Genomic DNA, 23,880 nt, shown 5'->3' with positions numbered 1-23,880 from the left:
TGTGCTTTTTTGTATATTTAGCTTAATTATACTCATCATATTTGTTTATGATCAAATGAATTGCTATAATACAATTATTTTTATTACCATTATTATTGTTGTTTATATTTATAATTATTTGTATGAATATAAATAATGTATTGATTTAAATAAATGTTTTATTATTAGATTATTTTATTAGATTATTGTTTATACTTCTACAGATCATTATTTATGTATTTTTTTTATTTATATTTATCATGTGTGCATATTTATCATATTTACCTTGCACTGATAAATAAGCAGGACGTGAATATCGGGCCATATTATCATCCAGCTGATGTATCAGTTGATCCTTAGCCTCCAGTCAGCAGTCTCATGGCTGACTTCCTACTAGTCACACATTTAGATCACAACAGTCATACACAGCCTCAAGGCAGTCATACACACACACACACACACACACACACACACACACACCCACACACACCACAGAATCACGCCACAGTCACACTGGAATCCAACTGTGACGAATAGCCAGGTTGTTGGAGTTTATTCGGCAGGCTGAAGGTGGGGGAATATCATGAAAGCCTGGTTTATTACAGCGCATTGGAAAATATGTCCACACACAGCTCTGTCTGAGCTTTTTTATCAGTTAAGCATACTTTCCTCTTATCACACACTCCTGGCCACCTGAGTGTCCTATACAGGCCCAGAGCCGTGAGAGCGCCGTTTTAACAGTCCTAATAACGAGTCCATTTACAAAATGACTGGATGTACATTCTGCACATTTCTTTCTCCAATCTGATATGATGGCCACCACACTTGTGGTCATCATACATTACATGCCCAAATACCTGCTCATCTACCGTTTCTTATGAATCTATCCCCGCTTTGTTGCAGTAACACTTTATAGTCTTCTGGTAAGGCTTTACACTGAATGCTGGAACATTGCGGTGGGGATTTGATTGTATTCTGCCACAAGAGCATCAGTGATGTAAAGTACTGACGTCAGATCATTAGCTCTGGATCACAAATGCCACTTCAACTCACAAGAAAAGTATTAGGGTAAAGGATGGACCTCTATCACTATATAGAATGCCATTCCACAGCTCCGTAGCACAACGCTGGGGGTCTTTATACCCCTCTAGTTGATGCTTGCCATTGGCTCATGTGCAGCTGCTCCAGAGAGTATCTTTATACTGACAATGCTTTCCTATGGGAGACTATACAAGCTGTGTGTGCTCAACAAAATGCAACTTAAAGCATTTTAAAGCGAATCTGTAATATTTGAGACATATAATGAGGACAAACGATAATCACAACACTATGATGGAGGAAGGCAAACTGGCTGCACAGCAGAACTGGGTACTCATTCACAAAGCACTATTTAAAGTACATGTGTAACATATTTTAAAATACCAAAACTGAATCTATGTTAAATAATATACATTATTATTATTATTATTATTATTATTATTATTATTATTATGCCTAAGAAACCTCTAAAACTGGCATCTATCTATCTAATTTTTTTAATTCAGTGCATGGCAGAGGGATAAATGCTGGGTGCTATAAGGACAACTTCAGGCAATACCCAAAGAAAATGTAATTATTTTTAGATTTAGCACTATTTTATCATGAGCATTACATATAAGCTTGTGAAGGGTCATTAGTTGTGTTATATAGTATAAAAGAAAATTGCTATTTGTGTTGTTTACATACTGGTTGGTTACACCCTGGTTCTCATCATTACGACAGTAAGGGGCTGTAAAGAAATCAGCGGTTGTAAGTTTCCCTACAATGCACCATTTCACATCAAACCACCCTGAATAGCCTTGTTTTAATCTCAACTACTGAATTATGCAGAATTTTGAAAAACACCAGTAAGAGTCCATGGGCAAGATTCTTAACAGCACATTCACCTACTTCAGTAACACGATTAAACTGCAAGCTTCTCTGGATAAAAGCATCCGCCAACTTCAACAATGCAGCTTTTCACTCCTCTTTAAAGAAACACAGAATGTGTTTTCCAATGTAATCTCCATCAGCTGCATCCATACTGCACATACTGATAATAATTTGGTCTGTTTAGCTGCATTTGCAATAGAACAGACAGCTTTTTGACTTTAAAGCGGTAAGGTACTGAATCAACTGTCTGTCAGACTGTATTACTTTAAGTGCCTGCCTTTAAGTAATTTGCAGGTCCATTTGAGAGCAAAAACACTGATTGAAGTAAAAAAGCTACCACTGGCCAATATCTGAACTGTCTGTATCTACTGTAATTTATAAGAGAACTGTACTCTTTGCTAATGGGATCCAGCTATTCTGCAAAGTGATGTTGAAAAGCAAAAATGCTGTAACCCAAGAAGAATAACCATTACACTGAATTGTAAGTAAAGGGCTCAGAGTAATAAGCAGAAGAGAGCCTTCATTAGACAGACTCTCAGTGGATAAAGGTTCCTCTAAGTGGGCTTTCCACAGCTGCTGCTGGCTGGCTCACACTGCCTAGTGTTAATCAGGCCTGGTTCAGAGCACAGGGCTTCTTCCATCTCTACAGCCTGGTACAGACCGGCCCTGAACAAACACACACACACACACACACACACACACACACACACACACACACACACACACACTGACTGAATTAGCTTCGCCCTACATCTCACGTTAGGACTGCAGTCATATTATATTACATACATACGTACATTATATACATATATACGTGTGTGTGTGTGTGTGTGTGTGTGTGTGTGTGTGTGTGTGTGTGTGTGTGTGTGTGTATATATATTAATTTAACATCTATAGCTCAGACAAGTTCAGGCATGTTTTTTCTGGTCATTTTAATGCATAATTTATATGTATTTGCAGTTTAACATACTGGAAATAATAAAACAAAATGCAAAAAGTGTCATAACTTCTGCATGACACATTTTATGTTTAATGTTTTTTTTCTGCCTATTCACACCAAAGTTTTAGGTAATGTTTCAGTTCTGAGTACTTGAAGCACATTATAAGGCAGCCATTCAGAACACAGCTCATTTATCTTATATAGCTATAAAGAAAAAAAACGCCTTTTTAATTCTAAGGGAAAAAGAGAAGTTGGAAAATGGTGATGTGAAATTACTCATGACTATTTTTGGTACATGAAACCATATCAAATCTTATGAGTGCACCTCAAACAAAAAAACAATAAAATGTGAGAAAAATGTAGCATATTGGCCCATTAACGTAACAAGATTTCATTTATTTTATTAAAGGCCAATCCTATTGCTCCATTTCTCATGGACACAAAAGGTAGATAGCAAAGTATGTAATTTTTCTTTTTCTTTTTTTTAAGGATGAATATAACATAAAAAAGCACTTATTATTTGTATTATTTGTAATTATTTGCTGCATGCCCTATCGCAGTCACAAAGCATGGCCGTGTAATCATAGTTTGGTACTCTGTTCATAATGTGCAGACTTGTTTAACACAAACACTCCCTCTCACCCATAAACACACAAACACAGACACCCCTGGACACTTCCTCTTACTGTAGCAGCAGGACTGATATATGATACAGGGTTAACGTGTAGTAAGTAGCATTTAAATGTATACTGCATGACTGAGCTAACTGTACACCTATAAAAGAGGAGTAAATGTGAATGATGAATTAATACAAGTCTGAGGATAATCAGGGAGGTCTACCAAAAGCACACAATGCATTTGAACACACTCACGTCAACAGGTCAAAATGTAAATTTAGGTGAAAGTGGAAATGAACTCAAAGTACACACTCGCTGACCGTGCTGTTAAAGCGGCTTTATGTTGTACAGGAGCTGCCATAGAGTACATTTACAAGCGAAGGACAAGAACACAAATGCAGCTAGAAATGCTTTACAGAAATACAGCAAACATCACACTAAACAGAGTCCATTAACTTAAGCCATTCACACTGAACTAACAAGCAAACTGTCCTTGATTTCAAGCTTAAATAACTCACAAAAGACTGAGTAGCCCTTGCTAGAGTGCAGCTATGAGCACGTCTACAGGATACAGACGGCCAGTTTCAGTTCATAGTACACCCAAATGTTGAATCAATGTTTCTGCAGATACAGAAATCTTGGGCCGATGCAGACAGAAAACATTTATAAAATAATATAAAGCTATATTATTATAAGATCATTTAGCACAGTAGCCCAGCGTCAGCTAAGCCTTCTGCTTTTCTACAGTACAACAAATAAATATCAGCTTGAAATATCTGTCAAATCTAAATAACATGTCCACACACCCAATAAAATAATGAACAGAGACTCTAAAATGACTAAGAATGGCAATTTGACGAGAAATTATTAGTGATGCATGGCAATATCAGAATCGTATAGGTGTGAGCAGATATTTGCTTTACATTTGTTTTGAGAGGGACGCTCAGACTTGACCAATATGTCAAACCAATAACCGATGATGTAATTATTGGGCGCTGGAAGAGCAGAATGTTTAGGCGACGCTGGTTTACTGTGCTGAAATGTCAGCATTTGATCAAGTCTATTATTGTCCCAGTTTATACATATTATTAATGTTTATATCTGCGCTGGCAGATTACGTAAAATATCAGATATCTGCATCATCCCACAATTCCTGTATCAGTGCATCCCTCAAAATTCGAAATACAGTTTATCATTGAATGACTCGTACTGTTCCCAAAACATTTCAAAGAATATACAAAATATAGCTTTTGGAGTCTGGTTCATATTTAATCCCACACTGTATAAATTACCAAATAAAATACCAAAGTATTAGTAACACAGGTGATATATTACTCAATAAAATGCAAAATAATTTTTAAAACAGTTGATTACTTCTATACTCCGACTACAACCCCAATTCCAATGAAGTTGGGACATTGTGTAAAACATAAAAACAGAATACGATGATTTGCAAATCCTTTTCAACTTCTATTCAATTGAATACACTACAAAGACAAGATATTTAATGTTCAAATGGATAAACTTTATTGTTTTTTGCAAATATTCACTCATTTTGAATTTGATGCCTGCAACATGTTCCAAAGAAGTTGGGACAGGGGCAACAAAAGACTGGGAAAGTTGAGGAATGCTCAAAAAACAACTGTTTGGAAAAAGTGAACAGGTTAATTGGAAACAGGTGAGGGTCATGATTGGAGTATTATTATATAATTATTTCTGGAAATCATGGACGTCGTGTCCTCCAGGCCAAAGAGGAAAAGGACTGTCTGGATTGTTATCAGCGCAAAGTTCAAAAGCCAGCATCTCTGATGGTTTGGGGGTGTGTTAGTGCCCATGGCATGGGAAACTTGCACATCTGTGAAGGCACCATTAATGCTGAAAGGTACATCCAGGTTTTGGAGCAACATATGCTGCCATCCAAGCAACGTCTTTTTCAGGGACGTCCTGCTTATTTCAGCAAGACAACACCAAGCCACATTCTGCACGTTACAACAGCGTGGCTTCGTAGTAAAAGAGTGCGGGTACTAGACTGGCCTGCCTGCAGTCCAGACCTGTCTCCCATTGTAAATGTGTGGCACATTATGAAGCGCAAAATATGACAACGGAGACCCCGGACTGTTGAGCAACTGAAGTTGTACATCAAGCAAGAATGGGAAAGAATTCCACCTACAAAGCTTCAACAATTAGTGTCCTCAGTTCCCAAACGCTTACTGAGTGTTGTTAAAAGGAAAGGTGATGTAACACAGTGGTAAACATGCCCCTGTCCCAACTTCTCTGGAACATGTTGCAGACATCAAATTCAAAATGAGTGAATATGTGCAAAAAAACTATAAAGTTTATCTGTTTGAACATTTTATATTTTGTCTTTGTAGTGTATTGAATTGAATATAGGTTGAAAAGGATTTGCAAATCATCGTATCCTGTTTTTATTTAGGTTTTACACAATGTCCCAACTTCATTGGAATTGGGGTTGTACTTAAGCGTAAACCAATTCCGTTACAGGCTTCAACACCCAAGGGCACAGTGTATAAGATGTATTTATGCTGTCATGTTCTATTAAATAAGCATTGGGGCCCAAAATTAAAACTAGTGACCAGAGAATATGAGCAGACAGGCAATAAAGTATCAAAACTGCAAATGGTTAGTCAAAGTATACATGATATAACTGAAATGTAGTTAAAATTCTGCCAGATAAACCACCAAACTGACCTAAATTCAGGGTCCTTCTAGGTCTTTCTGCTTTTTCCTGTTAGAGCCAAAAATAAACACTAAGCACCTTTTCTTAAGCTGATTAGAGCAAAATTGCCAAATACTGCTAAAAACATTACAACTTTGTAGATACAAGTAACAATAACTAAGGTAATAATACACCAAGGCTTATGTGGCTCAGTCACACACAAAGCCTTTATCATCTAATAACATGCGCTGTTACAAATATAATTATCGTCAAAATCTCAACAATATTCCAAAATATGTTTTTACAACACATCGCCCAGGCCAAACCAACAAGGTAAAAGTGTCATGTATGACAAGTCATCCAGGTAATGGTCATTTAAGGTCAGTGCAGAATTAGTGGTAACTAAAGTGCAGTATATTACTGGTTACAGTTAACTGTAGGGGCTCTATGCACATTCTATGTATTAATTCCCTGAGTGTGTCAAAACACATATCAGAACTTCTACATCAAAATAAATGCACTGTTCACTTCTTTAAAAAGGTTTACAAGCACATTTTATCCAGATAGACAAATTCATCAATACGCCTTTTTTTGGACAAGGAAAATACTCCATTATTTTATTCACCTTGTTTGATTTTTGAAAGCGTATGCACCAACACATTCAGCCAATCATTGCTGTCTCTGCCACTACCAAGGCGACAACCAAGATCACTGATGAAATGTGTGCCAGTAACTACGACATTTGACAAATGCCAAAAGTATCTGTTCATCTCCTGCTTCGCTCATGTCTCCAAAAGCAGCTCAAAAGCAAGCTGTCTGAGAAAGAACCATTAAAGTGAAAGTCTCTGTGCTCCTTTTGCTTTTGCAAAGTGAAAAGCAGCTCACTCACCGTCCACATTTGTCCATTTTGTGAGAAACAACAGACGTGTTTCTGTCACTTATTGTGGCACAAAAAAAAAAAAAACAACTAAATTTTCTCCAAAAAAAAAAAAAAACCTCATGTCCAGTGTGTAGTTTTGGTGTGAAAATAGAAAAAGGGTTTGGAATATTTTACATCTTCATGTCATTTATTCTGCTCATTTGTTTGTTTTTTTCCCCTGCAACACAAACAACACAACAACATATCCTGCAAAAACTACCACATCCAAAAAAAACCAAAACATTTCATTTTATTTCAGGCAGGTTTATACTCTGTGATAATGATCAGGATGATGCTGTCGCAGTCTTTAAAGGTTTAATGTGTCATACTCCACAGCAACTGATCTGCTGCCTTTGTGACCGAAGTCAGCTTACAGCAAAGTTCTAGAAGTGTCAGAAATTTTCGTCCAAAATCTCTCGCTGTGATGACACCTGTCTAAAAACAACCAATAACAAGCGTCATAAAATGGTGTGTGCTTACGGCCATAACGCTCTTAGAATGCCTGATCTCCTCTGATCTTGAAAGCTAAGCAGGGTTGGGCCTGGTTAGTACTTGGATGGGAGACCACCTGGGAATACCAGGTGCTGTAAATTCTGCAATTTCCCTCCGGGATCAATAAAGTTCTTTCTTTCCATCTATACACAAGAGGGAGACAGAGACCAATCTAAAAATACTTATTGCTTGCAAGTTTAAGAATATTAGTTCATGTTGTCAGTCTGGCTCAGCCCTCAGTTCACACATAGGGTGACCTGCAGTGACAGCAGAGCTACCTATAGCACAGGCCTGGGCAACATGGCGATATAATCAAATATTGTCAATGATGGACAATTAACCCGACGACAATGCCTAAAAGGCGATAATCACCGTTTTGGGAAAATAAATCACAAAAAGAGGACTGATTTACTCTGTGTGCATAAACCAACAGTCATATTTTTCTGTGAGAGACAGATTTGTTAAGAAGCTGCCTATTAGTTCTCTCTGCTACACACTAATGTTAGATTTACCCCACAGATCTTTACCTTCTTCTTATTTTACTTTACGTTTAGTCTTGTTTTTTCATTTGTTAAGTACATGGACGTAGCTTTGGTAACCTCTTCCGAAGTTTATCGGCACATGTCGCCACAAATTTGCACCAAAAGTAGCTCATGAATTTACATGCTTGCAGTAACATCTAAGAAAATGACAAGGGATAGTTTTTAAAAGATGCTGGGTTGCTCAATAATATACCTCAATATTATATTATTTAATATGAGGTTTTATTAAGGCAAATATAATCAATATATGCCATAATATAAGGCAATATGATCGATGATCACAAGTTTTTAACTAAAACATGTTTTTTTTTCCTTTTAAGATAACAGCCTAATATAACATCATGGTAAAATTAGCCTCGTGACCACAAGTTCACTTTGAAGAATGAGTACTCTACATAGTCCATTCCCCCAGCCAAAAACAGCTTTAATCTCTCTTTCTTAACCATTTAAAATGTGGCTCTATTCTTCAGCAAGAAGAGAAAGTACAAGCAGACAGTCGTCATTTTCTTGCATCACAATTCTATCGCCAAAAAATCTTTACCGTGTACACAGACATGCACAACTGAATTTGTAGTCTGACACGGAGTTTGACCAAGATGTTATTTGCAGCATCTCATGCAGGGAACATATATGACCGTTGTAATCATGCAGTGTAAAGCAGGCTTTATTAATGTTGTGAAACAGAGCAGAACTGTACAATGGCATCATACTCATAGTGGCTCTACTGTTTGCTGCACTTTGGTTCCGACACACCCACAAATCTTAACCCTTGTGTGATGTTGATGTATTTGTTACTTAGCGGCGTGGTGTTTTTTTGTTGTTTGTTTTTTTTGGTTATCAAGTATGATACTATATTTTTGCCATGTCTCCAACCCCTTAGATGTTACTCTTCCAAACATGGATCTGAGCACAACTTAGGCCTTTGAATAAGCTATCAGAGAAAAACAGCAGGACAGACTGGGCGCAACATCCTCCTTTTGGGATCAGCACAGCTCATCCCTGACTGCTCTCACGCGACCCCTTGAGATGCTAAACTGCAGTGGGAGGGCATGGCTGAACCCAGAGCAGCTCAAAAACTCTCAACAGACGCCTGGCATGTAACTGTATTAAGTCTGCACTGCAGATTAGTGTTGCCACCCGCAAATCTTCAGAGAGACTCTGAACACACATACAGAAGTGGTAGAGGGCTCAGAAATACTTGTTCATGGTGATTAAAGTTGATGTAGATCATGAATAAACATACATACATGTCAAGAGACCTCAAACCGGCATCTGATCTCTGCTTTGAACCAAAGCAGCCCAGCAGAAGAGCAGGGATACAGATCTGTGACCTAGACCTAATTACATTTAACCATGCTCTCTAAAATGGGTGAGCAACAGGCCTTTCTGAAGGTGCATAAGCCAAAAGACACGGTCTAATTATGGTCACTTCTTTATGAGACACTTGGTACAGACAAACTGCGCTGCCGGCACAGTACGGCATCAACTCAACTGCATTTAAGGGATATGAAATCAATTATGAACATATTTAAAGACTCTAGATGCAACGTTGTTACAGTGTTATATCTGATGCCTGTCTTGATCTCACTTTCGTGGGCATGTATTTTCTGTTGCATGTAATCTTGTGCATAAAAGCAGTTATACGGGTCATTACACCTGAAACAACCTACCATTAATAATATCCCTGCCATTATGTCAGCATCAAGACTACTTAGGCTAAGCACTTTAGAACACTTACCAATGCTGATGTGCCATCTAGGGGTCATGGCACCATAAGCCACCAACAATCGATACTCTCCTAATCACTTATGACCCTTGGTTACTTGGACTAAGGACATTGTACCAGAACCACCTACTGTTGATATCCCCCCTGCTGTTTATGTGCCATAGAGGCCAATTAGATTACATCCAGTGCAGTAAGACTGGGGTCATAGCAACACAAACAACCTTGTTGGATATCTGGGCTGAGGTCAAGGAACCATTACCCACCTTTGCCCCTGTGCCATCTAGGCCAGTTAGGCTGCACTCAAAGTTGCTGTAATTTTTAATGTTGTTCTCTTTGTTATTTATGCTGTTTACGGCAAGCACCCTAACAACAGCACACATTCTTCTTGTCGGTGCCATCTAGTCTAAGGCACCACAAACATCATACTGTGGATATGCTTCCTTCAGCTGACGTTCTATCTAGGCTATTAGGCCCAGTCTCATTTCACCCCTCCTCACACCCCGTCCAATGGGTCCTTACCCCTCCATTTAGTGCGTTCATGCCTAGAGGCAGGGTGCCCCAATCTTTGTTGAGATAGAGGGGTAGGGGGTGGCACAGTGTCATGGGTGGGTAGCACTGTTGCCTCACAGCAAGAAGGGCCTGGGTTCAATTCCCAGGCCGGGTAACCAAGGTCCTCTCTGTGTGGAGTTCTCCCCGTGTCTGCGTGGGTTTCCTCCGAAAGTCCAAAGACATGCAGTCAGGCCAATTGCACATGGTAAATTGCCCCTAGGTGTGAGAATGTACATGCCTGCCTGTCTGTCTGTCTGTCTTTCGATGGACTGGCGACCTGTCTGGGGTGTATCCTACCTTCCGCCCAATGACTGGGATAGGCTCCAGCACCCCACCCCCCTATACCCCCCCGCAAGGGAGAAGCGGCTTAGAAAGAGTGTGCGAGTGTGTGTGTGTGTTGAGGGGTAGGGCAAAGTGTTATGTCTACATGGCCCTCCAAACAGAGACTTACAAAAGATAGCAAACCGACAAATGTGAGTATTTTTTCCTTCAAAAATTAATATAGTTTAATGTCATTTCAATGTATTATGGTCCTTTTCTTCATAAGAAGCATTTTTTTTTTTAAATCGCTAGCAGTATGCTGTCACAGTAGCTAAAAAGCCAAATTTCCTGTTCCACCTTAAATGGCGCATCAGTTACATTCTGACACCTCAGGCATCAGAACTGCACCACTTAAGGTGGAATGAGAAAATTTGAGGAAGAAGCTGGTGAATATCTGACTTGAGCTTCATATCACTAAACAATTATTCCCTAAATGTAACTAAAGTCCAGCAGTGAGGAGCTGAACTATTCCCTGCTCTGCTGTCACTGCAGACTGGCAGGGTCGCCTAAAGAGGACTACTCACAGCCTGGTAATAAAGTAAGGCTGTTTTTATTCAAATGTCCCATTTCGTAGGGAACATTTCAACCACTACCCCTTGTAACTCAGTTCCAAGGGGCAAGGTGTCACTCAAAGGAGTAGGAGTAAAAATAAGAAATGGGATTGGCCTTAAGTTTCAGTCAACATAATGCTGCTTGTCACTCACACCTGCCAAAACAGCTTGTGATGTTCTTCCTCTCTAGCTGCTTAGGCTGGAGTCACAGGAACCAACTAACGCCAGTAAATACAACGGCCCAAAAGTATTTGGACAATCTATCTATTGGTAAACTTTATGAAGCTTTTTAGTTCAGTTCATAAAATGTTCAACAAAATGACGTCTGCATCAGAGAAAGTATTTTAGCTAAAAATCTGTCTTGATGGGAGACTCTATGTGTGGAGAACAACTGGAGAAGCGCACTGACCTAAAGCTAAAGTGCAGAGAAGGAAACAAAGTTTGGGGCTGTTTTTCTTACAGTGGTGTTGGTCAGCTTGCGATCACTGATAGGACTATAAATTTGGAAGGGTACAAAGGCAGTCTGGATGCAAACCTAAAGAAGTCTTTCTGTAAGGTCTTGGAATGGTTTGCTTCAAATAAAAACCTCTCTGTTTAATATATTTTTCCTAATATGATGAAGTTAACACATTTTATACACATCCAAACACTTTTGAAAGGCCACTTAATACTCTCACTGCCTCTGTACCGTCAGTAATACTTAGGTATCCTAAAACCCAGGACATCTACACTCATCTACACTGCTTAATCCGCATCCAAAAGAATAAATCAGGGGTCACAACACAAAAACCACTTCTTACTGCTATGGTGCCGTCACAACCCACTTATGGTCAAGTTATATACTGCCACTAATGGGCCATCCAGGCTACTTGAGCTGGTCTCATGGCACCATATACCACTGTGATTGCTGATATGCCATCTTAGGCTACATCCAACATGGTTAGTCTGAGCTTAATACTTACAGGGGAATTCCACCAGGTTTTTTAATTTATTTATTTATTTATTTCTGCATAATTTAATCACTGAGATGTACACATAGATGTACACACAGTAATTTGGAGTTGTTTGATGTGAAATGGTGCACTGTCATGAAACATACCAAATCAGATTCTTTGATGATGGTGATGGTGAAAGGAACCATAGGTTGCAACATCTACAGCACACATACAGCCAATTTGTTTACTGACCAAAACCACCAGTGAACACATGTCTACTGAGTTAAAGGGTAAAACAGTGGTAGATCTAAAAACAATGGGATTATTTTGCCTTTGCATGTCCTGTTGGTACATTTCTATAACTACTAATATGTTTTAGGCCAAAAACTTTTCTTAAAGACGATCATAAAACAGGTCCGGCATCCGTGAGGCATACGCTTTTAGAGGCATACGTCCAATTCCTACCACCACTGTGAACAAATCTGACTTTGTAAGCGTCTCCAGAACGGAGTCACTCTAACTGACTGTACATCCTTGTGACTTAATCATGCAGAAAGCTTGGAAAAATCAGTGGAGTTCTCCTCTAATCTGAGACCCACCCATCTCTGCTGAGGTGGTGTCAAGGCTACTTAGACCGAGATCTGGGCACCACAAACCACCTAATGGCACATTTACATAAGGTCTCGAATGCGCCTGTCTAAGCCACTGAGCTGGGCTCATGGCACCAAGAACCACCCACACTCTTAAACCATGGTTCTTCAAAGGTTCTTAAGGAAAGGGAATGGTTCTATTTAAAACCCACGAGCTGTATTTAGTACGTAGCGCATGGTAAAACGGTTCTCTAGACTGATGGAGAACATGTTGCATATATGGTTTCATAGAGAATCTCTTGAAAATGGTTCTGTGTAGCAAAACATAAAGTTATGTCACTGTTTTGGTGCTACATAGAGCCAAACAGGTTCTGTAAAACTATATACACAACATATTCTCCATCCATCTGAAGACCTGAGCCATCTAATCATGCATACAAACGGTTCTAAGCAGAACCACCTTTGAAGAGCCTTCCTTTTCAGGAGTGTATGATTGATGACGCGCCGTCGAGGCAGCCTAAGCTGCATCCAGGACCCCTAGCATGGGCTTAACACTTCACATGGACCACCTACCGTCGATGTTCTCCCTGTCGCTGATGTGCTGCAGGTTGCAGCCCGTGTCCTCTCGGCTGAGCTCGGGCTCCGGGCGGTACGGCTCCAGCCTCGAGTGAGCGTTTCGGCGGAGCTTCGGGCTGGAGGACACGCAGCAGGAGGTCGTGTTCCCCATGGTGGCTGTATGTGCGGGCACTACGAGCAGGCCAGCAGTAGGAACCCTCTCCCTCTCTCCTTCCCTCTGGTGGGGCTGTAGTAGCTGCTGTAGCCACCCACCCGAGTGGTGGACGGACGGACGGACGGACGGGGCGAAGGAGGAAAGGCAGAGACACCACCCGGTCGCCTACACACCCTCACCAGCTCCTGTTTTCAGACCTGTGTCGGTCACGGAGAGCCATACTAAAACAAAATAAATAAAAGTAGCAGAAGAAAAACCCGGAGAGCCTCAGCCTCCTCCTCCTCCTCCACCCGCCCGAAAACACGCCGCAGTCCACGACCATGAACCGACCGAACAACGACGCCCAGGAAAGAGGGGCTAAAAGGGCATTTTAAGACGTATTAGTTAAAATATCAGCACCTTTAGGACCCCCTTTAGGAGTAACAGCAGTAACATCGTTCAGCTTCTCCTGCCTCCGCCGCTGCTGTCACTACATGCCCGAGCTCGATACGTGCAACACAGCAACGGCTACAGAAAGAAAGGTTCCGGCGCCAGTGGGTGGGCACCCGGGAGGATGCGTGCGCGCTCCTTTTCTTCGTTTCCTCCTGCGGGGGGCTTGTTTCTGATGTTTGTGGACATACATCATCGGTTTGTGATGTTTTGGTCCCGCAGATTAGTTAATCTGCCTACAGACTACACGTGTGAGGAGGTTCGGCGCTACTTTTATAGACCGGTAGCTCCAGAAACGCAAGGCAGTCCAGAGTCTGCAGGTCTTCATTATTACTTCGTTGAATATCCGTGTCTTCGAGTTAGCTAGACCTCAGAAGCTTGTGTGAGTGCAGTGCCCTCGGTTTTGTGTTGATGTCCTCCACACGTTTGTTTAGCATGCTGAGCAAATGAAGAAGAGTTAAAGGGGTTAAAGCTTATTTGTGAAAGTGTCTGCGTAGTTCAGTGGTTAGGATGTAAACAAAGTGTAGACTAGCCTGGCGTGAAAGGCTCTATGTGTGTGTGTGTGTATAAAAAACTCAATTTTTGACATTTTCCAGTTTTTGACATAATATGAAAGTATATGTTGTCCCTTTACACTGTGTGTAAATTTCATGATGAATGGATTTAAAGAAATGACCCAAAATGACTTGGGAAGAATTCTGGTTCCATTGACTTACATTGAAAGTAAAGTAGGTTTTAACCTTCTACTGTAAAGTTACCATTTTGGAGATATGAGGTTTTCTTCCGACAACAGCTATATATATATATACATTAGATAGATATATAGATAGATAGATAGAACTTTAGTGATCTAAAAGGGGAATTGCAGTGTTACAGTTGCAAGACATATAATCACACACAATCTAAAAATACACAAGTTAAAGGATAAGAGTAGGAATAAAAGTACACCTATTTGCATATTTACATAGCATATAAGACAGATTTGTTCTATTTACATGAGAGCAGGTAATGAACTGAGTGATATGAGGTAGGTAACTGGGAGTCGCAGCAGTATTTACAGTCTAAGGTGCGCAATGAAAGTGTCACAGCAGCGGTTATGATATATTGCACAGTGTGTATTAACGAGAGAGATAATATAGTGATGTGGTTCAGCACAGTTCAGACAGCAGGAGACCGGTACCATCTCTGCAGTAAGGAGACTCTTTGTAGAGCTTTATAGCAGTGGGTAAGAAGATCTTACATATAATGTTGATGATGGTGAAATAGACATAAATCATAAAATAACACTCCTTTATAACACTGCCCCTTCTTCACCCTGAATGGATTAAAATAAATAAATTATAATACATTTTAAGCCAAAACATTATCGCAAAACAATGTCTCAGACATCAGGCAGCGTCTGGTTCCTATCGCCACCACTGTGAACAGTTCTGACTCGGTAAGTTTATCTACAACAGAGCATTTCACATCAAGCTGCTCTGAATGAATTTATTTACGCCTAATCCATTTTAATGGTGTAATTTTTGAAAAATTGGTGAAATTCCCCTTTAATGCCTCTAAAAACTCCATCACAATGGTAAGTAATACACTGCCTGACACTAGATTAGATTAAGAGACACTTATTAGTCCCACAACGGGGAAATTCCACCTCCGCATTTAACCCATCCATGAAGTGAAATACCCCACACACTAGCGGGCAGTGAGCACACTTGCCTGCAGCGGTGGGCAGCCGCAGCACCTGGTGAGCAGTCAGGGGTTAGGTGCCTTGCTCAAGGACACCTCAGTCACATACTGTCGGTGCTGGGGATCGAAGCGGCGACCTTCCGGTCACAGTGTTGGTTCCCTAACCTCCAGCCCACGACTGCCCCATGATAGTTTTGAGAAGATGTTGTCCTAAGACATGTTTTAAATCCATTCATGTTTGAAAGTTACATGCATAATAAGGCAAGGCAATACAAGAAGAAATTATTATTGTTATTGTTTTAGCACTATTTTAGCACTGTTTAGTTTTTTTTTTCTCTTTTTTTTCGGAGCTGTAAAGCTGTTGAAGAGGAATTTTTAATTGTCTTTTAATTGTCTTCATAAAATTGTTCTAGCTAAAATGACTCTAAGACCTGTGCCTATTGCTGGGATCCCTGATGACACAGTTGGCTGAAGGCCTGTCTGTAGTGGAGCAGAAGGATAGTGAGTCTGTTCTGCAGTGTGCCACCCAATGGGCTTCTGCAGTGTAATGTAGGGCTGTCCCAGTACCAGAGTTTCAGCTTTAATACTGATACCAAGTGTGATACCTCAGTACTTCATAATACGGCAGACAATAAAACCTAATACTAGCCCAGTGTCTACTGGACTGAGCAGTATTTAAACTGAGTGTAACAAAGTACAGAATGTAAAGTCAAACAACTGTTATCCTATTTAAAGGGCCTGTGTTCTACATTTTCTTTCATTTTCCCCCCTGAGATGCATTTATGTGACCATTTTCCACCCTGTGTTTACCCCATTGAATTAAACAGACTGTATTTGTTTCTATGCCTTGACACTCTATATGTAATTGTCCTCTATTCTGATTGTGCATCATTAAAAAGCTGTCCAGGTTGAAACACTCCTTATAACCTCAGCATAAATGGGCGGGGCTAAACTGCTATAGGCTGAATAGGCAGATGTATATAGGCCAGATTTTTCCAGACTTTGCCAGTGCTGCTTGAGTATTGACTGTTATTTGTAGAAAAATGTTCATATAAATTGAGAACAGTGTATGCAAATTTTATCTGAATCACATGTTGCATTTCTAGACATTTTCCCTCTGTAGTCTAGGTATGGCCTTTGAGCCATCACAGCCCTCTCTCGACTAAAATAACATATCATGCTCCCTCAACAAGTGATTAAAATTGTCACAAATGATTGACAGCTGGCTTTACCCTACCATTTAATCTGAAATTTAAATCCTAGCCAGTCAGTGAAGAGACAGCCTGCATTACATAATCTGAGATAATCTGAGATTAGAGATTTTTCCGTGTAAACAAAGCTTGAGCTTTTATTTTAGATTATGTACTAAGAGGTGATCCCATCACATAAGTCGTAGCCGTAGTCCTGTCCACTGCCAACATTGCAGTGCGCTCTAGTGGTGAAAAAACAGCATTGCACTCTGGTAGCAAAAAAAGGCATTTGAATCTGAGCCAGTCCTGAATCATCATCACTGGTTGTTATTTTCACCTCATTGAGCCCGTAAGCTTTAACAGCAACAACATAAAATGTTATTGGCTACATAAAGTAGATTGTACTTGGCTTTCCACTGCTTCTCCAAGGCTTTTATTTTCTTTTACTGTGTGAAAGCTCACTTGTCCTTTAGAATGACTTGCTTTCCAGAGAGAAAAAATTTTCTTATTGATACTTTATAATGAAGCTGTGATAGGACGAGAAAAGAAGATTCAGGACGTCAGGGTCAGATGTGTATCTGTAATGTCAACAAAAGCAGGCATGTATACAGTTTTAGGATAAGTATTGCAAATATTTGCAGATCACCAGGTTCTCATATCGAACAACCTCTATGTCAATTTGATTTTTTGGACATTCACTAATACCTTCTTAAGTTTTTTCTTAAATTTGTCCTTAAAGTCTATGTGTGATTCATGACGTGTTATTAAACCGCAGAATTGTTTGAAAATGTGTGCTCTTAAGTGTGTATAGACTCTGTTCTTACCCAAGATCAAATCTCAAATAAGAAAACATTGGTGAATGTCAGAATCATCGTGAAAACTGTATAAATAGATTGTAAGAAGAAATTTCTTGTTAAAACTGTTGGTGAATGAGGCCTATTATTATCATCAAGAATAATAAGTGAATAATAATGTACAGATTTAGTGTTGAAAACGATTCCAGACAGGTCAGCGTTTCTTTCTTTTGATGCTACTGACTATAATTAAACAAAACTATTTGGAGTTTTAAACTGTAAGCTTTGTGACCTTTGGTATCTGACAGCTCTTTTGCAGCTCAGCTATGTGCCTTTTTCAACAAACATCCTGTGACCCCTCAAAATTCTTAGGGTTTGATCTGAATATTCAGCTATTGAGAGTTGCGCTCATTGTTCTTTTCAACATGGGTGCTGGACGAAGATTTTCTGAAACGGCTTTCTCAGCCCTCAGCGACCCCCCCAGCACCCCACTCCACTGCAGGGCAAAGTTTTCAATATTCACTGTTGATTACTGCTGAAGCTCCACAGCCCAAAAAATGGTATTTGGGACAGCCCTAAAATTATCTTGCATATTTTTAAAAGGTGGAAAAGGTGAAGCATATTCCTTCAGCCCCCTGGAATTTGCAGCAGTGCATATGCTCTTAGTGTGTTTCTTCTTTCCAGTCTTGCTTCCTCTCTGTGGTTCTTCCACATACTATTAAAGTGAGTTTTTTTTTCCCTCTCTGCTTTCTTATTAGCAGACGTTTCTGGAAAAGTGCTTTGGAAAATGTCTATTGCAGGAAGCAGTTGAACATGTGGTTAAAATATGTGTAAAAATTGGCAAAGGTTCAGGCTACTACTCCTACCAGCTATGTGAGGATATCTTTGTATCGGGAACTTCTGCTTTCAGTAACTGTAGTTACCCCCTTGAGCACCAATGATTTCGAACAATTGGAAAGATAAGCGGCTTAGAAAATGTGTGTGTGTGTGTGGTTCTTGTAACTGTTGATCAGCGCTGCTCATTGACTTGGAGGAATTCCTCTTTACAGAACTGCTTCAACTCAATTCATCATGTGCTACATTGATGGGTTTTCTTGCATGAACGTCACACCTTTGGTTCTGCTTCAACATTTTTGTTGGATTACAGTCAGGGCTAACCATTCTTTGTAGACTAACCAGGGCTTTTGGGGTCATTATTTTTCTGCAGGACCCACCCTCTGTTGAGTTTCAGGTCAAATTCTTCATACAATACAGAATTAATGTCTCCATCAAATGATGGCAGGCTGTGCTAGTCCAATAGCAGCAAAACAGCCCCCAATCATGATACTGCCACCACCATGTTTCACAGTTGAAATAAAGTTCTTAATGCTGGAATTCAGTGTTTGATTTTGCCGAACCTAGCTTTTCTTATTTTAGCCATAAAGATCTATTGTTGCCTTATCCTTCTACATAACATTCTTTCAGACTTCTATGGCTCTCTTTATGCTGTCATTCCATACATACTATTCTTGTGCAGTGGTTGCCTGATGGTGGACTCATGAACACTGACATTAGCCAGTGTTAGAGAGGCCTGCAGATACTCAAATGTTATCCTGAGATATTTTGTGATCTCTCAGAATATTATACACCTATCTCTTGGAGTCCGTTTTGTTGAATGAACACTTCTGCCTGACGGTGGATCAGTGAAGAACAAACTTGTTTGAAAAAGAAATAGTTTTAAAACCTCTTCAAGTCTAGTGACAAATGTTTTTTGGAGGTCCTCAAAAATCTCATTTGACTGAGACAGGGGCATTGCAAGGCCAGTTTTAGGGGAGTATTTTGCCTTTATTCTTCATTGTTAAACTTCCAATTCACAATATACTATGATAGCAGGGTGCAAACTGTGGGGTGCTGCTGCTGCTCTAATCATCCACTGCCTCAGTGGTTCTTCCAGAGATTTTCTAACATAACAACAGGAGCCTGCAGTCTTCTGCAGTGTAGCTTGGGGAAAAAGTGTAATTCTGGTTCAGCCAATCATATCAGACGGCATAAGCTGTAAACCAGACCTTGTAGGTTGTAACTTAATCATATCTGTCCTTGTAAGCTAAAAGCCATTCACATCAGACTTGGAGGGTCTCTGGAGCTACTCGCTTTGCAAAGTAGCATCAGTCACCAACCATTGAAGTTGTGACAGAATTTTAGCGTACTAAAATAAAGATCAGGCCTTATTCAAAATTTAAAATATACTGAACAAAAGAGAAAGTTTTATATTATTTTGTGCAAATTTTGGTCAATAAAGCTGGTAATCAAGTTTTTTGGCATTCACTAACTTAGCTAGCTAACTTTATATTCATGTGAGGTAGTGAAAGGGGGATAGACCGTAAAGCATGAGCATTAGCTAGCTGAAGAACTATTTTAAGATTTTAAAAAACTTTACAGATTATTTATTCACATATATATGAAGTATTTTTATATTCCAGTATTAGCTATAAATTGTTTATACAACATATAGCTATAATATTGGGGTGTTGATCATAGTTTTATATCCCTGAATTCCTGTAGATAGTAATTAAGAGAGGCAGCTTCACAGAATCAGGTGAAAATTTTTTTTCTGGTTCAAGCAAAAAATGACCTCACTGACCTTTGAAGTCTTGTAAATCTGAGTTTAATAAAAATAGCATGTTTCTAAACACAGGCAAGGAGTTTGCTTAATACACACTACGAAGAGATAGATCTACTGTGTGCCAGCTAGACCCCCTTAGTTAAGGCTTAAATAGGGTAGGGTCAACCACACTGTCATTCATCTGGTTGAACATCCTGACAGTTATTATCACCTATACCAGTCTGATACTTCCAGAGGCTCACATCCTTCTGTCAATCAAATTACCCGTCTAGCAAGCGACATCCCTTTAACATTCTGTTTTGGTCCAGTGCAAAACATTACATGCAAGACGTTAGGGGGACGTCCGCTGTACATTTTTGAAAGTTATGACATGCTGAGGACATTCATCAATGTTAATAATCGGACTACTGGTCATTGCACAACGCTGCAGAAATGACATTCAGAGGACATGAAGCAACATAAATATATAATGTTGGATCGCTTTGTTCGATAAATGAATTTAAACCTAATTAATGGCTTATATTATTCATGAAATTGGGTTCTCTTGATCTATTTTATGACTAAAAGAAAGATCTGATTTCATTTTAAGGTCAAACCTATGCAGAAATTTACATTGTACGAAAGGGCACACAGATTTTCCGGCAGCACTGTATTTATAGTGCTGGGGAGTCTATTCTTATAAAGCTGGGGCACTCATCTGAACCCACAGGTCAGGTTAGTTTGGCGATCGCCTTGCTCTATCACACTGGTTAAAATTGCCAGTTAACTGATGAGTTGAATCAGGTGTGTCAGAGACAGACTGAGGCCCCCTAGTGCCTCTGCTTTGAAGACATTCATGTATGTTTCATGCTGTTACAACCCAGCAGATCATTTTAAGTGATACTTTTTTTGAATCCCACAAACGGGGAAATTCCACCTCCGCATTTAACCCATCCGTGAAGTGAAACACCACATACACGCACACTAGTGAGCACACTTGCCCGGATTGGTGGGCAGCCCTATCCATGGCACCCAGGGAGCAATTGGGGGTTAGGTGTCTTGCTCAAGGACACCTCAGTCATGGACTGTCGGCACTGGGGATTAAACCGGCATCCTTCCGGTCACAGGGCCAGATCCCTAACCTCCAGCCCATGACCGCCCCTAAGATGATGCTGTTCTGTAGTTTTGAAATGGAACATTTTTCTTTTTACAGTTAAGTTGCACTTAAGTGAGCATGAAGTTAAGCACATATTGAAACATATTGCATTGCACTTATACTGTTTCTATTTCTGTTTCTTTTTCTTTGGGTATCAGTATCGGCTTTTGTTTATAGCAACATCTGAACATATTTGGACTACCTGAGATACGCCCCCTGAGTAAATAACAAAGCGCTTTTGTAAGGCGCCCTGGATAAGAGCTTCTGCTAAATGATGTAAATGTTTTTCTTTTTGTACAATGATTATGAATACTAACTGTCCTCTACTAATTTTCAGTTATTTTTCCACTGTTAGTAATTTTACAAATATTCATAACACACTACTGAGCGAAAGTCAGAGATCACCTTTCATTCCTTTAATGTCCAGTCAGAACGGCCATTTAGTAAAAGGTTCATTATCAGGAGATTCTGAGCAGATAATCCATTGCATAAGTAGAAAGTCAACAGTAAACAAGTCCAAAAAAACGATTTCCAAAAACAATCGTTCTTTAAGGGTTCTTTAGTAAAGAAAGTGGTTCTACATAGAATCTTGAACACTCAAGAATCAGAACCCTTTGCATGATTCAGAATGGGCCATAGATGGTTCTATATAGAACCTTTTTATAAGGCTTCTATATAGCACCCGAAACGGTTCTTCTATTGTTACAATGCCAAGCTTGTAACAATAGCAGAACCCTTTTGTGTGCTATATACAATCCTTTTCAAAAAGATCTATGTAGAAGCTTCTACAGCAAGATATAGAAAAAATGGGACTCCTAACAGTTATGCAAGACCTGGGACACATTCAGTTGTGGGGTTGAATGACATGTTTCCTCAAAACATTGTGTAAAAAAATGTGCAAGAGGCTTTGAGGTACATTTTCTCACATTTGATAGGTGTGTCAGAGTTAGTGCATCAGCAGCAATGTGTATATAAAACCTGCTGTATTATAAAGGCAGTGCACTCAATGGATTCTAATGAAGTCCTCTACACATGCAGCTTGGTGTACACAACAATAAATACGTCATCAGACATAAGTATTTTAAAGTTTTTATTTTATTTTATTTTTTTAGCCAGGCTCCAAACATTCTTTAAAAAAGGACGTCAAGAATGGCCTTCTCAGCTGCCGTAGTTGTGATGTTTGAATAACACAACAGAGCGTTCAACCCACAACCATTTCCGTTTCAATCAATGTTTTGCTACAGTTTGTCAGGGCTGAATGCAGCCGTGGTAGACAACCAAAACTTTCACCATCAGATAAGCAGTACTAGCAGCTTTCTTCTTTGAGAGAGAGGAAATCAAGCGCCACTCTTGCTTCTGAAAAAGTCCATGTTTCTGTCCAGACTTTCACAGAGAAGAAAAAAAAAATGCAAATGAAACAAAGAAGCAGCTGGTGTTCTCAGAACAATGGATCGGCCACCCCAGAGTCCAGACCTCAACCTCACTGAATGTGCTGGGGATTAATGAGGATCGTGAGAAGAAGAAAATGCAGCCAACTTGTAAGACTGAACTTTGTAGGTGTGGAAAAAACATCCCATCCCTTTCTTTGAGAACCTTACAGCAAGCTTTCTAAATGATTGAACCCTGGAACAAAGTGGACAAACTGAATAATGACTAAATTAATTGGCATTATATTTAGTTGTTGAGCCTTGCATTTGATTCATTTCTGTTTTTTCTTCCTGACACTGACACTTATATTCCATGGCCATTTTAGCTGGAAATGTAACAAGTTTCTGGTTTTTGCACAGTACTGTAAATATAAATATAATGAAAATGAATGAAGACTTAGATTCTCCCTATTGGTGTGACAGCAGGGCTACCATGAGGTTTTTTTTAAATAGCCAGGACACAAATCTTAATCCTATAACTCCAAAAAAAGAATCGTGTTTAAGATAGCATTTTAATATGTACCATGATTTGTTTTTAGATTTGTTCTGATTGCATCTCTGTGTAGTACTGTACAGATTGATTAGACATGTTTAGGACCATTCTGGAGTTCCCCAGTTAGGCTACAAAACTGCTACCAGTGGAAGGAGGGCAGTCACATATTTTAAAATATTATTTGTCATGCTGTGGAGTATTCTGAATAGCGTTACATCCCTCAGCCTCTGTGGTTTGATAGAATTCATGATTTTATATTGTTTACATAATCAGTATCCTCTCACTACAATGCCCAGCATGCATTAGGTAAATACACCTTACAAACATTGATAATCCGTGTGGTGGTATCAACCAATCCAATCCTAACGAGGGTAAACAAGACACAGGTGGTAAACACAGGTGGTTACAATCAGGGGCAGGTTCTGGAAACAAGGGGGCAGGACCAGGAAGAAACAAAAGAAGGAATCACAGGGACAAGACCAAAACAAAACAAAAGCACATGGAGGACTGGGAGGGGCCACTTGTGACACAATTAAGGCAGCTTCATAGCACAAGCGGCCGGGCCGGAAAGACTCAGAGCCATGGGAGAAAGTCACTTAATGTCCGCGGTCTCAGCCAATATGATAGAAACTACTCAGCCAGTGCAGA

The 23,880-nt window shown here is 39.7% G+C and overlaps 1 protein-coding gene and 1 pseudogene across 2 annotated transcripts in view; one reads left to right on the top strand and one right to left on the bottom strand.

The window, feature by feature from the left end:
* Positions 1 to 14,003, bottom strand: part of ccny (cyclin Y) — a 95,670-nt gene extending 81,667 nt beyond the window's left edge. The window contains exon 1 of one of the 2 annotated variants that reach the window (XM_017704861.2): positions 13,323 to 14,003. In XM_017704861.2, coding sequence (XP_017560350.1) covers positions 13,323 to 13,476 — 154 coding nt within the window. In that variant the 5' untranslated portion in view covers positions 13,477 to 14,003. The remainder of the gene's footprint in view (positions 1 to 13,322) is intronic. The other variant, XM_017704842.2, reaches the window with a different exon arrangement.
* On the top strand, positions 7,518 to 7,636 carry LOC119263129 (annotated as a pseudogene).
* Positions 14,004 to 23,880: the final 9,877 nt, after the last annotated feature.

The sequence above is a fragment of the Pygocentrus nattereri genome, chromosome 3, assembly GCF_015220715.1.
Source record: "Pygocentrus nattereri isolate fPygNat1 chromosome 3, fPygNat1.pri, whole genome shotgun sequence".
In the NCBI taxonomy this organism is placed as follows: domain Eukaryota; kingdom Metazoa; phylum Chordata; class Actinopteri; order Characiformes; family Serrasalmidae; genus Pygocentrus; species Pygocentrus nattereri.
The sequence above is the reverse complement of the archived record's forward strand: the minus strand, read 5'-3'. Positions and strand labels throughout refer to the sequence as shown.